General features: G+C 44.5%; 1 protein-coding gene across 1 annotated transcript in view; it reads right to left on the bottom strand.

Moving 5' to 3' along the window:
* Positions 1-18375, bottom strand: part of LOC104467931 (brain-specific angiogenesis inhibitor 1-like) — a gene marked incomplete at both ends in the record, with an annotated part of 57205 nt that overhangs the window by 27183 nt on the left and 11647 nt on the right. Inside the window, 4 exons of the mRNA XM_010081904.1 lie at positions 435-520; positions 5618-5684; positions 13241-13310; positions 17630-17780. Coding sequence (XP_010080206.1) covers positions 435-520; positions 5618-5684; positions 13241-13310; positions 17630-17780 — 374 coding nt within the window. The remainder of the gene's footprint in view (positions 1-434; positions 521-5617; positions 5685-13240; positions 13311-17629; positions 17781-18375) is intronic.

Raw genomic sequence — 18375 nt, 5'->3', positions numbered from 1 at the left:
CTACTGTTCCTCAGCCACCTGCCAGCCATTAGACGTGACTTTTCTATTACACAGCCCATGCTGCATGCCAAACTCAGCAATGATGAAGAGCTGCTTTCTCTAGGAGTTACTGAGAAGAGTCACTTTGCTCTCCCTTATCTTTGTGAGTATACATCAGCCTGGACTGAAGCCATTTTAACAAAGAGATGAACTTCTAACCTTGCTCCATAGTAACACAGTGCTGTTTATTGTATCTTTTGTCTCTGCTACAGTGAATGACAAGGCAGAGAGATTAAACCAACTGGTTTTTTTTTCTTTCATTTGGCTTAAATCTACTTTTGCTTTTTGTTTGCATCTCCAATCTCTCTTTGTATTCCTTGTCTGGTTATTGATCACAGTCTTGGGTGTTGGTTTTTTTTTTTCATTCTTTACTTAGATGTATTGATAAGGCATACCCTGCCCGTTCCTTCAGTTTCTTATCTGTTATTCCATCTTTGGATACAAGTTTGTTAAAAACCAGAATGCCAATAACCATGTTCACCTGTCGAAAGAGAAACAACACACAGTTTTGTTCTTAAGTAAGTCAAGTCAAACTCCGTAGCACAGAAGGAAAAAATCCTAACATTTGTCAAGTTTAGTCCTTCCTGTTTCTCCTGAAGGACAGTCACACTTCTGCAGGCCACCACCCATTCTGTCCCCTCTCCACCCTCGTCCTACCTCCCCTGGCCATGCACCAGTGAGTTCAGGAGAGCAGAATGCAGCTGGCAGCAGATCAGAAAGGTGTCCATGCTTGAAGTCTAGCAAGGCAAACTCCGGGCACAATAATAATTTTTCAGGGTAATACAAATAAAAAGTGTCCAATACAGGGGAGACCAATGGGCTGACACGGGCTACTTGCAAAAGTGCCTTCTGGAGTCTGTGTTACCAGAGCAGCAGCATTAAGAAGATGGGGCAGTGCAGTGCAGACAGATTGCCATAATAAGAGGTGGAGGGCCACTGGAGCAAGTAGAAACACCAGCTGCTATGGTGGGATGTCTTGGGAGATGCTGCAGATGGCACAGCACATAGATTAGCCCCTTAGTCGTTTCCAAAAAAAATCAGTGTGCAGGACAACTGCATGCAGCCCTTCGGTCTGCTTTGTTAGGGTGAGAGCATGGATGTCTGTATCAATCAGGTAGGTATAAATATTCAGGCTGTACAGAGCTGAGGTCTTGCAAAGTGATCCTAAACTCCTCCCTGTGCCTTTCTGACTGCATTCACTGCTGCCAGCTGCATCTGTTTTACAAATCTCATCCAAACCTCAGCAACCTCTGAACTTGAACAATTAGTGGCATACGAACACCACCCTCTTCATGGAGGCACAGAACTGATGGTGGAAAAAAGTGACACTCTCCTGGTTTATTTGTCAGTGAAACATCTGGTGTTGGTAGAACAATGTGCTAGAAGCTCTTTTGCATGTGGGGCTTGCAAGGAAATGTTTAAGGACAAATTGACACTGGCACAGGTTGCCAAGGGAAGCTGTGGATGCCCCATCACTGCAGGTGTTCAAGGCCAGGCTGGATGAGGCTTTGAGCAAGCTGGGCTAGTGGGAGGTCTTCTGCCCATAGCAGGGGGGTTGGAACTAGATGATCTCTAAGGTCCCTTCCAACCCAAACCATTCTATGATTCTATGTTTCCATAAATTCAGAGATGTGCAACATTACATGTTAGCTGAGAGCGTTGGTGAGTTTAATAGACCCTTGAGAGGTGGTCCTAAGAGACACCTAGTACAACACCTAGCCCAAAGGAAGGGGGATGTCTGCTCACACCAAGCCTCCATCTAGTTGCCTAAATCATCCCCAAGAATGGGCAATATCTTGGATTGCTGTTTTTAGCAGGACATGACCCAGCTCACCAATGTGGAGTCCGCAGCTGGGAATACATGGAAGATCTCAAAAATAGCAGTTATTTTCTTTTTCATCAGCTGCTGGGTCAGTGGATGACTTTCCACAGCTGCGAGTCCATTTCTAGAGCTCACCATTGTATTGTTTTAGAGAAGCAATACTGGCAAGTCAGATGCAGTAACTCAGCCAAGGATCAGATGTGGTAACTCAGCCGCAGGAAATCAAACCCTAGTTATGTGCTTGGAGAGAGAGAGCACTTTCAATTCACTGATCCTTCTTCACTGTACTAGAGGCTGGTGAGTGCAAGTCAGACTTTTCTTTAAGGTGCAGCAAGGCAATACAAAAGATGGGGTTGAAGTGCAGCAGGCTGGATTGGTCCTGGGGCTGCCCACAACACAGCACGTATCCTCATTCATATATAGCAAGGGAGATGACAAAATGTAGCTCTGCAATTGTTTTAATAAATAAGAGCTATTTTATCAACATTAGTGGACTGACTGCAAGTTGTAAATATTGCTGAAGCTGCAGGACAACCATCTTAACGATATTATTTTGACTAAAGTTATTCTCCAAGCCAAAAGGCTTTTTCCAATGTGGAGAATAATAAGGGAAGGCATAGAGGAAAAAGGTTACTATAGGTGATAGAAAAATCCTGTTGATAGGAGAACTGCAGCACAGAGATGCTTGAATGGCTTAGGAGAAGTGAGCACAAGTCTAGCCTGGCCCGGGCTAAGGTAGAGGTAACAAGCTCAGCTGGAGCCAAGTCAGCTGTGTGCAAAGTCACCTGTGCATCTATATATTGAGGCTGTTCAGCCTGGAGAAGAGAAGGCTCCAGGGTGACCTTATAGCAGCCTTGCAGTGCTGAAAGGGGGCTGCAGGAGAGATAGGGAGGCACTCTTGATCAAGGGGTGTAGCGATAGGATGAGGGGTAACGGCTTTAAGATGAACGAGGGGAGATTTAGATTAGATATTAGGAGGAAGTTTTTCCTGTTCTGGTGGTGAGGCACTGGCACAGATTGCCCAGAGAAGCTGTGGATGCCCCATCCCTGGAGGCGTTCAAGGCCAGGCTGGATGAGGCTTTGAGCAACCTGGGCTAGTGGGAGGTGTCCCTGTCCATGGCAGGGGGATTGGAACTAGATGATCTTTAATCATCTAGTCCCACCTTGATCTGTGCACCCCTGCACAACAGCAGCCATATTGTCTCTGGAGCAAATCTGTCCCGAGAGCAGCACAGCTGCATGTCCCCTGTACAGCCCTGCAAGAACCTGACTGTCCTTATGTTGAGCCAAGTTAACTGTCCCTCCATTGCTGACGTGGTCAACCTGAAATCAGGACAAAGCACATCAAGAATGGACAGCTGTCCAGTCTTGTGGACAGTGCATGCTTGAGAATTGTGTGTTTAACGTCTTGATCTGCTACAAACTCAGTGTAAATTTGGGCAACTTATTGAGCTTATCTGTTTTCCAGGTTCCCATTTACAAAAAGGCTTTCAGTGCTGCTTCTTCTCCTCCTTCCCCAAGCTCCTCAGTGTATATACCAACTTGAGCAGCATTCACTTCTCACCTTACCCAGGAATGAGTCAAGTAGTCTAAACTAGGTGTGTAAGCTCTCTCTCCAGGTACTAAAGGAAGACAGACACCTCCAGAGATGATTCACTACTTCTTAAGATCAGCTGGATGAACCACCATTGGCAGGTGTTGACCTCTCTGTAAGGACATCTCAGTTTCCAGCTTCGATGGTGAGTGAAACCTGAGATGCCAAATGGAAGCAGGCTCATGTGTTTTTCTCACACTCTAAAAATTCCAAGGAAAGATGAAGGATTATTTCCCTTGTTGTTGGCACAACAAAAGCAAGGTGGCTTGAGGCAGCAGGTTGATTCCCCTTTCTCTGGGCACTATTAAAGCTCCCTCCCTCCTAATCACTGCTATATGTTGAGCCTTCAAGCTGCTGAGCCAGAGCTATCAGCTGTTATGTTGTTGGGGCAAAGAACTAGTTCATCCCAAAGCACTAAGCCACTTAATGCGCTTGTCAATTATCCTGGCTCTAAAGAAGACCCTGACCCCCATTAGCTACATTACTGAGGAAATCCAACAATCACATGCCTACAGAGATCTAATGACTGGTTGACATGAACATCTACTTATCCCCACTCTTTGCTGACTGCTATCTGAAGGCTCAACTATGTGTCTCAGCCCTACACTAAAGAAAGACCCTAAATTCTTGACAGACTTTTTAAAAGGGCACGTAAAGACAGAACAGGGGGTAATGGATTTAAACTGGAAGAGGGCAGATTTAGACTAGATATTAGTAAGAAATTTTTCACTGTGAGGCTGATGAGACACTGTCCCAGGTTGCCCAAGAAAGTTGTGGTGCCCCATCTCTGGAGGTGTTCAAGGTCAGGTTGGATGAGGCTTTGAGCAACCTGGGCTAGTGGAAGGTGTCCCTGCCCATGGCAGGGGGTTGGAACTCGATGATCTTTGAGGTCCCTTCCAACTCAAACCATTCTATGGTTCTACAATAAATTATACAAGCTTTGCTTTATTAGAGAGGAGGGACAACCGCTGGCTCGTCTTTTTGCCATCATGATGAAACGATAGCGCCAAGGTGGTTTGATGTGAGGTGACAGCAGTGAGAAGAGAGGCAGCAAGAGCTTTGGTGTAGTTACTCTCCTGTAAACCTGCTCCTCGTGCTGCAGGGCAGTTAACCCTCCAGGCACTACATGAAACAAAAACTTGATTCCAAAAAGAAATTGCAAATGTCAACAATCCCATTCCTGTGGGACCCTCCAGGGCACTTGAGCCTTAGAGGACATCAACTCCTCCAATGGGTAAACCTCTGGGCTGGAGAGCAACTGCAGACTGTCACACGTGGGGGCTTAAATGTGGCATCGCATCTGTCTGAACTTGCTGCAGGAGGGATTTCCTAGAGGACTGGCAGTTCTCAAATGCTTTGAAGCCTGACAGCCAAGATTCCTCATGACCACTGAGGCTTCAACAGCAGGGAAGCTTGACGAAAGGTATGTCATCTCTTGAGTGACACCTTCAACTCAAGTAATAACTGGCCAAGACTGGCTTTGGTGCTGCATTGGAGCCCAGGGTGAGGGGAGAGTAGAGCAGATTCCCACCATGCATGAGCTGGTGGAATATTCAATTTTATAGGAATTTTAGGAATATTCCATTTTAGGAATTGAATATATTTAAGAATATTCAGTTTAACCATGTTGTTAAGTTTAGGAATATTCAATTTAACCATGTCGTCTCTTTGAACTAGAAGCAAACATGACATTTTTAGGGTCACAAAGGATCCCCTCGGCACTGATTTGAAGACATTTCACCTGCAAAAAAAGGAAGCTGCTCATATGCACTGGCCACCAGGAATAAATTCTGGCTCTGGAGGCACAGCCTAGTCTGAGAGCAACCAGTAACAGCAGTTTCTGAAGGAGTGAGTGTCAGAGTTTTCCACCATCATCGTGCACTTCCATCTAGACAGGGCAAAACCAAGGTAAAGCATTAACCAGATGTCTAGAGGACTCCAGACTGGACAGAGGTGGAAGGCTGAGAGCTGACACATATTATATGGTGAAATCAAACCCATGCCAAATTGCTGGCTTGTAACATTTTGCTCTTCATTCTTGAAAGAGAAAGCTATTCAAAACACGAATGGAAATAAAGAGCGGCATTCTTGGGTTGAAAGAACAAGGAAAGTGCTATAAGATACAGAGGAAAAAAAAAATGCTTTCAGCCAAGCTTAAATACCAAAACGACAGCAGCTGCAGGTCCCACGAAGGCATAGAGAAGACCTCCCTCTAACGACAGCCAGCAGCTGGAAAATGAAGAGAGAAAAGAAAGTTACCCAGTGGCTAGTATCACTGACAGGTGCATGTTTGCTTCTTCTCTTCACCTGCAGAGTTCATCTTGGGCGGTAATACCTCATGGCAAAAAAGTCTTAGACTTTACAGTAAGCAAGTTTTGTTTCCTGTCTCTCCTGAACTTGCACAAAGTCTTGTTTGCCTGGGGGTCTGCCTGTGGAATGACATCTGATCATCGACACAAGAATGCATGCAATATTCATGACAGTGCTCTGTTTCAATCCAGATCCTGGAAGCAGTTGCATTAGTGCAAGATCGAGATGATGCTCTTGTCCTACTCACTCAGGCAAATGATTAGAAATAGGAGATTGTCTCTTGCTCATTTGCTAACCACTATTCCTGACAGGGGCTCAGGTCCAGGAGTGTAGTACATTTGGACTTGTTCAGCCTGGAGAAGAGAAGGCTCCAGGGTGACCTTATAGCAGCCTTGCAGTACTTAAAGGGGGCTGGAGGAGAGATGGGGAGGCACTCTTGATCAAGGGGTGTAGCGATAGGATGAGGGGTAATGGTTTTAAGCTGAAAGAGGGGAGATTTAGATTAGATATTAGGAGGAAGTTTTTTACTGTTCTGGTGGTGAGGCACTGGCCCAGGTTGCCCAGAGAAGCTGTGGATGCCCCATCCCTGGAGGCGTTCAAGGCCAGGCTGGATGAGGCTTTGAGCAACCTGGGCTAGTGGAAGGTATCCCTGCCCATGACAGGGGGGTTGGAACTAGATGATCTTGAAGGTCCCTTCCAACCCAAACCCTATGATTCTACAATTCTACTATTTCTCCTCCTGGATCCTCCCTTTGAGATTGCTGCCATGGGGAAATTTTACAACACAGCAGCAAGGTGGGAATTCATAACACTCCTTAAGTGGATGCTCTCAAGGAATGAGCGGATCATGAGGTGTCCAGTACCTCTTCTGGAAACCAGCTTGTTCCTTCTCCCTCACACCATGTTCCTGAGAAGGACTTCTCTTTTCTTCTCTGACCACATGTGGAATTTAGTCTTCTGAACTGCCTGGTGCCTACACAAACTGAGGGGGCTCTTCTGACTAAGGGCTGATGTCTGCCCTGTTGGTGCCTTCCACAGGGTTAGTCACTCTTGACGACATTTCTAGTCAGCAATGATCCAACCCAAAAAGTCCAGGATGAGGCACCTACATTCAATCAGATGAATCACATCTTGAACTCCATTGACTGCCTTGACCAGATCTTCACCATCCAAGTAAGCAGTGTGCCTAACTCAGATGGAGAGATTGCTGGGGAGATGAATCCCATCTCTCATGTAAACAGTATGAATATCCTCCAGGTGCCCCCACAGAGCTCCTACTGCACCGTACATTCACATGAAGATCTCACTGCACGCAGACCTCTCCATGCTGACAAACTTTGTGGGAAAAAACCAAGCAAAGAGAGGCAGGAGAAATCTCACCCTGTTTCCATCCTCAGAGCTGAGCATCACAGAGTGCCTGCATAGCCAACAGGGATTTTCAGGTTTGATGGTAAAATCAAGAAGGAAGCACTTTTTCACTGTGAGAGTGACCAAGCATGGTAAAGGATGAGCAGAGGGGTTGTGGAGTCTCCATCCTTGGAGACATTCAACAGCAGTCTAGGCATGGTCCTGAGCAACCAGCTCTAGGTGACCCTGCTTGAGCAGTGGAGTGGTTGGGCCAGATGGCCTCCAGAGATCCCTTCCCACCTCAACCAGCCTGTGACTCTGCGACAGTCATGAATGGTTACAGTAGCAGTGGAGCTGACATTTCAATTTTGTGGGCAATCCAGCAATTCAGACCAGGGACACACAAACTAGGTACTTCAGGGCAAGAGAGGGAGGATGCAAATTTATACTCTGTCAGCAACCCCATGGAAAGTTTTAATGTTTTGACATCGCAGTACCCTGGAGAAAATGTGTGATGAAGTAATCCTGTTTCAGCAGTAAACAACCATGGCTTTACCACAGGATAAGAGCAGGCAACCACAATGGAGCAAGGACTTTCTCAAAGCTCTTAACCCAGATAACCCTGCAGTAATTCAGTTATGTGACGGTACTCTCAGCAATATGGTTTCATTCTGCATCAGATGCAAACCGATGCTGCCTTTCAGAGTCTCCCAGGAAACAAAGCCTTCCTGGAAACATTTCAATTTGGTTGATCAGCCTCATATGTTCTTGTATCAATTCTGACTTGTAAAAAATGTTATTTTTTCACCCCAAAACACAGAACAGTTGGGAAAAGAAAAAAAAAAAAAAGAAGAAGTATTTGAAATTGAAAATTGAAAGCAGCACATTCTGTTTTTCTCTAAGGCCTGCATCTTGTTTATTTCTAAATTAGACCTGTAATGTGTTAATTTAATCAATTCTGATTTCTTCCTGGTAGCAAGTTGCTCTGTCACAAACTGTTGGAGCAGCTGTAATAATAAAACGAATAATCAGTTGGGGAGGCAGGGAATAAGAATGAAGCTTTGGATGGCTGCAATAACTGGAGGTCTCCCTAAATGCAAGGAGAGGACAACAAGAATCAGGAGGGCTCCCAAATCCCCAGCCTTGGCCAGACTTTTTTTCCAATGCTCCATCTTAATTTTGAGACCATTTTTTTCCAGGGTCTCTTCCAACTGACAGCTTAGCTGAAGAAAGGAGCTGACAGTCCTGTACTCCAATTAGCAATGAGGACTCTCATTCATGTCAGGTCTCTGGCAGCCCTTCCTCCCTTCTGAGCATCAAGCTTTCTGAAGGCAAGTTCACACATCACCAAGCACTGGTCCTTATCCCTTTTGATGGCCCGACCTCCCTGTCACAGCGCTTAATTGAAGAATTTCCAAGACTGTCAGAGGTGGTGGCTGACAGCAAGGGAAAGGAAAGGGTGGGGTGGTACCTGAAAAGGGGAATCAACAGCAAACTCCACAATATGTTAGGTTAGTGGCGATGCTTTTAGCCTTGTTCCTACAAGACACATGAATATTTGCGTTTTGCTAAGAGATTCCCCAGTACTTGCCAAAGGATCTCTTTATAGATCTCTTAAATAAAATTACTACTAGAAGGGAGTAAGTTAACAGTTTAACAAAGCTCTGCAGCTCCAGACTACTATTTTTAGGTAATTTCCCCAGCTGTCAGCAGGTCTTGTGTTCAACACAAAAGACCTCTTTGCAAAACATCTGAACCTTTTATGAATCTGTCACAGCAAAGATGTGAGATGGATGGCTTTTGTCTTGGTCCTGGGGAGAGCTGACTTTCATGGAGACCTTCTTGACTACACTGTACAGCTCTGCCAACAACAGGTCTCACCTCGATCGTGTCCAAAATTAAGCAGCCCCGATGCAACAGCCAACATATTTGTATAACTAAGACTACAGGCGGGAATCAGGGCTGTCCCAGCAGTGTTGATTTAGAGATCAATATAGAAGCTGCTGAAATACCTGTGGGTGACAGAGGTGTTCATGGAATGACACACAAGGACCCCCTGAAATTTTCAGTCTTGCTCTCAGAAAACTTTTTGTGGGCTCTCTCGTGGGGAAGAATATGAGTTCCCAGCTACCAATAGCACAACCTCAATTATTCAGTTCAAGCTTTAGAAGGCAGTTTGTCAAGCTTTAGAGGTTCAGAGTCAGTCCCTGGAGTACCAGCTAAAAGGAGAGTTATTATTCAGGCATTCAGCTTAATACAAGGAGGTGAGCAGTGATGGGTCCTCTAGACCTCCGTTATCTCTAAGACTTTCTCTGAGACTGGAAGTACAGCCTGTACCCTACCCAAGCAGCTCTCACAACAAGTGTAAAATCTCCTTTCAGCTGCTGTTCAGATATGAAAAAAGAAAAATCCCCTTGTGTCCTCCTCGTTTCATTGTAGATGAGAGTTCATAGCACTCCAGAAGAAGTGACCTGAGCAATAATGTCTGTCTTTGATCTTTCCGCATTGCAGCTTGAAGACATGGCCAGCCCTTTGACTGCTGCCACATCTTGATAGGACAGACCTCCATACTGCTGCTCAGTTGTGTTTTTATCATTATAGAATAGCTTCATCCCATGTCCGAAAAAAAAGACAGGACAAAACTGGATGAAATCTTGCTTAGGGCCCAGGTAGATCACCCTGTTGGAGGTTCCTCCCTTAACTTGCTCAATTACAGTTGACCATCTTGGTGTACCCTGCAGATGAACTGTTTCAGTGATCGTGACACAGAGACTCGTTATGCATTTCATGCACTGTCCCTTCCACCAGCTTTGCCCTGGATGTCTGTAACATCCAGATTAGTGCTGCAATGCCTTCAACAGCTGTCCCCAAAATGCTCTCATGACCATATCCCATAGATGAATGTCAGGTTTTTTTTACTGCTGTGAGTTGAGAAAAAAATGATGTTGAGTGTCAAATTCACTGCTCAGCTAAATATCAGAGCCCTGCTTTGTCTTAATGCCCATCTGCACAAAAAAACAACAGATGCTAATGCACTGCTCTTGGGATCCAGAAATTGCAGGGTTGGAAGAAGCTTTGAAAGATCCTGTGAAGTCCCTAGTGGTTTATCATGTCAGCTCTTCTGCCCTGCTTCACAGGGAGGGATGTGTTGTAGCTAATGTCTTTCCTTCCTTCTGCAAGATGTGAACTTTGTGCCTTGAAAGTCTGCCACCACCCATTTGAAATGCCCTGTGTATGTTTTATACTAAGTAGAGACAAAGCTAAAATAGCTCCTGAGCTCTAGCTTCAAGCTTTGCGACTACCTCACACATGTCTGCAATGGTCAGAAACCAAAAAACACCCTGGGACAAGCTTTGTTCCACGTCTGTACTCTGTTTATATGCCTTTAGCATTAGACAGTGTTAAATTTAGGTCTGAACAACCTTGACTTTTGGAGTTGAGCTCTAAAATTAATGCCGTGTAATACCAACTTTGCTCTAGAGAAGAGGTGAAACTAAGGGCCTCCCCACACATAAATGTAAGAGAGCTTTTATGACTTTTGAGCACGAAAACAGGGATAAGTGTGAATGCAGCACCACAGTCTGTCAGGGCACCTCGCCCAGCTTGGTCCACATTAATATTTGTTTCCCATCTTAAAATGCACCAAGGTGCAAATGCAACTCTTGTTACGGCGATGCTCAGCACCACTTTATGCTCAGCACCACTTTATGCTCAGCATCATGGCTCATGAACCCATCCAATTGCCCCTTGCTATATGGAAGCAGGGCAGGGACTTAACCAGAACCCACAGGGACATCCACGGTGCTTGGGGCAGAGGTGCTGGCTCAAGTGCATGACTGCAAATTAGCTCTGTCTAGCTCTGTCTCTCTGTAAAGCTTTTTTAATTACGAGAAGATGGCGGTGTTGGGAACACCTGATGGGCTCTCTGTGGTTGAGAACTGTTTCTCCTCTCACAACTTTGCTGGGACTCACCAGCTGGGCTGCAGCATGGAAGGAAGATGAAAGGAAGACCAAACTGCACTTGCCAAGGTGCAAAGGCCCCCCTGCTATTTTGGTGACAAGCACCCTGACAGCAAAGCAAGGAAACGGTGTCACTTGGGCTGCAGGTACTGCTGGGAGCAGAGGATTCCCCGTCATCCCCCAGGCAGGCAGCCAGCCCTTGCATTCAAGGAGTGACAGCTTTGTTAAGGCTGAAAGGAGTCAGAGGATTAGCAGCAAAAGGAGGAGAGCTGGTGTGGTTAAGTATCCCCTGGGAATGATGGAAAGTCAGCACAGCCTGTTGGTCACCTAGTTGGTGTGCCAACCTGAGAGCAAAGCAGGACTCCAGAAGGTTTTGTCACACACTGACACCCTTTTGGCTGCAGCCTGGGGGGGCTTTGCTGTGGGGCAGGGAGATGTTGGCATGCATTGGTCCAGGGCAGTGCAATAGGGTGTGCTTTCCTGCATATTCCTCCCTTTCACCCCTGCCAAGCTCTTTTGTGCAGTCAACGTTGACCACAAAACCCTGTGGTGGCCCTTAAGCATTAATGAGGAAGGAGCCACTGAGCTTTTTGCATGAATTCACACAAGTCTATAAACAAGGAAAGAAGCAGAAATATTTAGGGCCTTCTTCCATTCCCCTGATGCTTTTTCGTTATGAATTAGAAGAAAGTTGTGGATGCCCCATCGCTGGAGTTCAAGGCCAGGCTGGATGAGGCTTTGAGCAACTTGGTCTAGTAGAAGGTGTCCCTGCCCATGGCAAGCAGGTTGGAACTAGGTGATCTTTAAGGTCCCTTCCAATGCAAACCTATGATTCTATGATTATTCTCTGGGACTTGTCTGGAGGAAAGCCCCAGAAATAGCAGCCCCACAGGAAAGCTTTGGGATCTCTTTGGTACTTCCTAAAACCAGGCTGTGTGTGTCTTCTTCTGAGTCACACAACAAGCACTGGATCCCTCTCTACCAGGACACACCAAAGGCAAGTCACCTGAGCTTGGGCAAGTAAGTCAGGACAGGTACAACCAATGCATCCTAATGCCAGGCTTCAGGAATTGTATCTATGGATTTGCATTTGACAAACCCGATTTCCTGAGCCCTCTGTATTATACAGTAACTTAGACTGCAGTAATTTAGAGTGCAAAGCAAATGGAGAATGCCGTTGTGTTGTTTTAACACTGTCTTGTGCTGGATCATTTGGTCGTGGGTGTGCAGAATATGGTGAGAATACAGAAAGAGCAGGGATTCCACATGACATTTTGTCAGTGGACCTATCAAACCTTCATCTGTTGATCACCATATCTCTAGCTTTTGTCTTAAACACTGTTCGTCTGGCATGCAAACCACTGGGCAGGAAGGCTCTGGATAATGATGGGTTGCAGTAGGGAAGGGCCTGATTTATTGCTACATAAAATATTATCCTTTGGCTGCCGCTATGCACAAAATTTCTAACCCATCTTTTTAACACAGTGAAAAAAATAGCACTTTCTTCTTTTTTTTTTTTTTTTAAGTTGTAGTAATGCTCAGGTCTAATTCCAGCTTTGCCTTAATGGATTTTTCACTTCTTCACAGTCTTATTCTGTTATTTCCACCCTGCCTTCTTTCTCCCATTACATGCAAATAGAAGTTTCCTAAAGGTAAATCCTGTGGAATCCAGAAAACAGGCAAATTCAGGTTGCTTTCAAAAACTTGGTTTGATAAACTCGTGCTCATTACAGTGCCTAAACCTGAGATAAGCTATTTTGAAAACCTGGAACCAATCAAGCAGACTATTAAATAGATAAACACAAATGCTATTTTTAATTTAATTTTTAAACATCCTAAACTTTAAATATTCTGCATTTATAAAAAATAAATTAAAAATATCTCTATGTAGGAGATATTTAGATTAAAGTGATGTCATATATGCAACAGTTAAATCTAATGAGTTCCTATGATCTTCTTTTTAAAGGAATATACAATCCACCTGAAGGCTTGAGGAAGCAGGGAGGTGGGATGGCTCCTTCCTCTCCCATCATCCCTGCTTCCCTCTGCCGTGGGCAGCACACCACAATTTAGCTCCTATCCCAGCTCCTGCAGGTCAGTGGCTGGGTTTTTGACAAAAAAAGATGTAGAGTGAGACAGGAAGAAAAAGGAAGAGATCCTTTACTCACTAGTTCACGGTGCCGTACCCCTTGGCTTTAGTAAATCCCACAGAAATGGCAACTACCAAGGCGGGGAGCCCTACGAAAATGAAAGAAGAGAAAATTGGTCATTTACGCATATGTGCAGCTCTTCTCCCACTCAGCTGCATAATATACTCCATTCTTCCCAGTGTTATTCTAGCACCATCTGCCCCAGCCTGGGTCTTTGGCACAGACTGAATTCAGGACCTTCAGAGCCAAAAGCACGTACCCTCGTTACTTCTGTTAATGAAGTAAATGCCATCAGCTGTAATCAGCTCATATCCTGCTGTTATCTTAGCAGTTGTGTGGGGACTAATAGCACATGCAGATGTGTAAAATGTTCTTATTTTATTCTTAGGTACACAAGCTGGCGAGGAATATACCAGGCTGTCTCCTGAAGATGCAATATTCAGCCACAACCCAACCCAAAAAAGGCAACAAGGAGGAGATTAAGGGCTATGTTTGTTTTCAACATAATGCACAACAAACAACCCGGGTTCAAATCTTAGCCCATATGATACAGAAAAGGAAATGGAAACTGAGTTCCCCCTATGCCAAACAGGTCCTCTAAGTGCTAGGCCATGATCTAAAATAGAGTGGGTCCCTCTAAACAGCAACAGAAAAGAGCATCAGAACATCAGGTCTTTCTGCAAACCAGGATTATTCTTCTCTTGCCAGAGACCTACTCCCTTTTTGTGTCCAAAAGGGGAATAAACTAAGAGAAACCAGCTGCCCTCGTGAAAACGCACTTCATTCCGAGCATCGCAAAGGCCAAGCAAAGTTAGTCTGTGGCGGGGACCCCACAACTTACAAAGTACAATTTATCGTCAGAGCATCACAAGCTAAGAGTGCCAGCACAGGATGTCATCTTAGGCTCCTAAGGGGCTGAAGCTATGGCCTTGATCTTACTGCTAGAATCGCCCATAAAATTAGAGGGAGGGGTATAATGAAAATCTGTGGGTTTATTGCATAACTTGCTGGTTATTGGCTTAAAACTCACAAAAAAGTTATGAGATTGTTGGGTCCTTGAACACCTAGGCACAATTAGAACTAGCAAAAAACACTACACCTTACTTCTGATCCTTCTTATCCCTGCCATGATAAACTGCTCAAGGACCTATGGACATGATAAGGTACTTTTCTGGTTTGCTAGTCCCAGCCCAGCTCTCCCCTTTCCCTAAAGAAATGTCCAAATATTGACTAGTAACATCTGGTTCTTCAGCTACAGAGGTCTCCATGTGGCTTTTTATAGCCCTCCTCCTTGTGACATGATGAATTAAGCTGTCTCAGTGCTAAAGATGGGCAAATCCCATTAAGATTTAGAACAATCAGTAGCCAGCTAGGATTAGCGCTTCTTGACAAGACCCTAATTCGTGTGCTGTAGAGGTCATGGCAGGCAGCTGCAGAAGATGCTGTAGTTTGGAGGATTGTACAGACACAGAATCCAAACAAGAGCCCTGCTCACTCAGTAATACAAATCATCACAAGATTGATTAATAGTGAGGGTCTGCGGCCAGCTGGGAGGTATAAGGCCAGGTTGACTGGAATATACAGCATCTGAGAGTTATCACAAAGGGAAATGTTTGTCTTCCCATATGAGATTTCCAAGCACAGCTCATGTTTGATCAGTCCAAAAGTAACAAGCAGTGGGTTTAAAAGATGTCTCTTATTTTTTTCTTTCTTTTTTCTTTTTTTTTCTTTTTTTTTCCTTTTTTTTTCTTTTTTTCCTTTTTTTTCCTTTTTTTTTTTTTTTTTGTTTCTTTAATTGAAGCTCCTCCTCCTGAGCTTCCTTCACACCTCATCTGGATATATCCTGGGTGCTGTATTCACCACGATACCATCAATATGGCATCCAATGGCAAGTACACCAAGTAACCACATGTGAAATAACTTCTTCAGGAGTATAGCTTGATGCAAGAGCCCCTGTGACAGGGGAAAGTTAGCTAAGACTCTGCCATATATAGCAACTTGTTCTTCACAAAGTGCTTCTCTTAGACGTGATAATTATGCAGAAATACAGACTCAGGCTGTGAACTTGTCAGCTTACAGGGACTGTCTCATACCAAACCTGGGGAAGAGTCCCAGCTTGTGCTGAAAATGGATCTGTATAAGCAGCATTTACTGAAGGTGGTAGCTGTGCCATGGTTGCCAAGTCAAATAATGAGGGGTGATGTACTACTCCACCTAGGGAGAGATGTTAATGGTCTAATCATGGTTAGATATGATTAGACTGGAAAAAAAAAAAAAACTCAAAACTTTTAATCTATTTTTTTTTAATTATTTAAAATATAGTTATTCCTAAGTGGCCTGTTCCGTATTCTCTGCGTGGTTTGTATCAGCCTTCTAGGCAGACAATCATGCTACCTAGTCACCGGCAAGGTTTTGGGGGCTTTCTGCAGAAAGTGAATTTTATATTCACAATTCCAAATAAATGTGTTAAAACCTGTTTCGAAGATTTTTATATTGCCAGGTCATGTGTTCATCATGTCCCACTAGAAAATGCTGTTTTCTAATAACTACCAAGAGCTGTAACTGCTACAAGCAACTGAAGACCCACTCAGAGTCTGAGCTACGGCAGCTTTAAAAATAAATATTAAAAGTATTTGTGGAAGCTATGACATGGTCGTAAAAAGACTAACAAAATTGTTTCTTCTTTACTGGGGTTAAATATGATGACTGAATTGTTTCTAGGGAAGAGTTTGTCTGTTGTAAATAATAATAAAATTTCTAACTGCTAAAAACTCTTTTCTGGAAAGGCAAAGTTGCATACCAAAGAGGAGAACAAAACAAACAAACAAAAAAAACCAAAAAACAAAAACAGTGAATAAACTTCACTGCTGGTGAAAACCCCTGTAGCTTCAATGAGCTACAGCTGACAGCAGCTGAGAACTTGGCAAAGATGTCTAGAACAAGGGCTTAGAGAAATGCTAATAACCAAAGGGGGAAAAGGGAGAGAATCAGCCCATGAAAAAGTGAATTGTGCTAATGATTTCAGATTATGCTCTTTAAGACATATTTTCGGCCTCTTTCCTCTTAGAAGTGCCATTAGTCCTAGCTCTACAGCTGAAATCTAGCAGGATGCTAAATATCAGAAATTCCTTTGCCGCCTTAATAGGCGAGAGTGTTCTTCACTTCTTGTCCTAACTTATCCCAAATGGTTATTTTGCATCACTTACCAACAACTGCATCCTAGCTCAGAGGTGACTACATTTTACTATCAGTGCAAATTATGCTTCTACACATGTAGGGTTGGTTTTCTGGGGGTTTTTGTTTGTTTGTTTTAATCTGTCCAGAGTACAAATGCGAAAGTCGCTCATCCACGATTCCCTTGGCTAATATGCCCATCTGTCCCAGCTTTTGCAAACCAGAAAAAATCCCTTTTTGTTACCTAGAAAAGCTATTAGTCTGTTGCATTTGATATACCTGATGTTCCTTGAGTTGCAGAGTGTATAAACATACGCATGAACGCACACACGTGCATGCAGCCTGTGCTTTCCACGTACGTGGCTATGCTCCTGCTACACACAAACACTACATTTTAATACCAAAATTTACTTTCCTTCGTAAGCGAAAGCTAGGAGTAAAAACTTAAAGGGATGCAGGTGCTGGAATGAGGACAGCTCTTGATGTGCCAGAATAAATCACATCAGGGCTCTTCATAAGCATCAGGAATATCTTGCCTGGGGTGAAATGCTCGACTTCAGTAGTGAAACGAGACACTAATACAGCTCAGAAGCACAATGCTTTCTCTCTCCCTTTCTCCTTTTTTTTCCTGCTCGCTTTTTGAGCAACTTTTTGTTTGGTTGCTCCTTTCAAACGCACCCTTGTGATTGCTTTGAAAGCCCAGGTTATGGGTTTGTGTTTGTTTTCTATTACAGAATACATCGTTTAAGGCTGATAAATTAAACATACGGAAGAGGCAGAAGGAGAAAAAATAGCTACAAGCATCTGCACCAGTCTCATAGTTTATTTGTCTACGAAAGGCCCTGCTGTCATGGAGACAGGTCTTCAGAGCTTGCTTCACTCCGGGTTGCACATGGAAGGACACAGCGAGAGAGAAAAAAGAAGAAAGCAAGAGAAAGCCCCAAACCCAGGAGTAACCACCCCCAGCACACCCTTTGGAAACTCAACTTCTCCCAGCTCATCTGTTTTGTATGCACTGGGCAGGAGGCAAGACTTACGGCCCTTGTTCACACTGTTTTTAACCATCTCATCCCTTCTTGAAACACCCAAAAACTTTGCAAACACCCTCTGTCAGGCCTTCTGCAGAGCATCAGTCCTTCTTGTAGCCTGGACCCCTCTCTGCTCCCCATCCCGGGAGGGACAATGCTTCTCCTCCACCCCAGGAGAGCTTCTCCACAGACCCAGGTTCCTCACCCCATCCGAGACACAAGAAGCGCTTGCGGATGATGCGGTTCCGTAACCGGCCCGTCACGGCCATGTAGGATTGCCAAGCCTCGGTCAACACCCAGCAGAAAGAGGAGAGGAAGAAGAAGTGCAAGAAGGCTGCCACCAGTGTGCATATCACCTGGAGAAAAGAAGAAAGGAGGACACGTAAGAGGAGAAGCAGGTGGAGAGAGGAGCGTGTAAGAGAGCAGAAGGCACAGAGAGATGCTTCAAAACCAGGCTCTGGAAAGCAAGATGCCGAGGATCAGGACAAAAAAGGACATTTAGACTAGATATTAGGAAGAAATTGTTTATTGTGAGGGTGGTGAGACACTAGAACAGGTTGTCCAGGGAAGTTGTGGCTGCCCCATCCCTGGAGGTGTTCAAGGCCAGGCTGGATGAGGCTTTGAGCAACCTGGGCTAGTGGAGGGTGTCCCTGCCCATGGCCGGGGGGTTGGAACTCGATGATCTTTAAGGTCCCTTCCAACCCAAACCATTCTGTGATTCTATGATTTATGATATGACATTTTAGGAGGAGGCAGTCTCCCCAACAAGCTTCAACCAAGCCAAGAACCAAAGCATTTGCTTCAAATTTAAGCACTGCATGGAAATCACGAGCTCTAAGATAAACCCATGGTTAACACTTTTGCTGAAGTCTGACCCCACATCCCATTCTGGTGCTTTCTTGGTTTCAGCAATATATATTTATTTTCCAAATTATCAATAACATTTCCATG

Source organism: Pterocles gutturalis, unplaced genomic scaffold, assembly GCF_000699245.1.
Source record: "Pterocles gutturalis isolate BGI_N339 unplaced genomic scaffold, ASM69924v1 scaffold4109, whole genome shotgun sequence".
Lineage (NCBI taxonomy): Eukaryota > Metazoa > Chordata > Aves > Pterocliformes > Pteroclidae > Pterocles > Pterocles gutturalis.
Note: the sequence above shows the minus strand (reverse complement) of the source record. Positions and strands in the feature narration are given on the sequence as shown.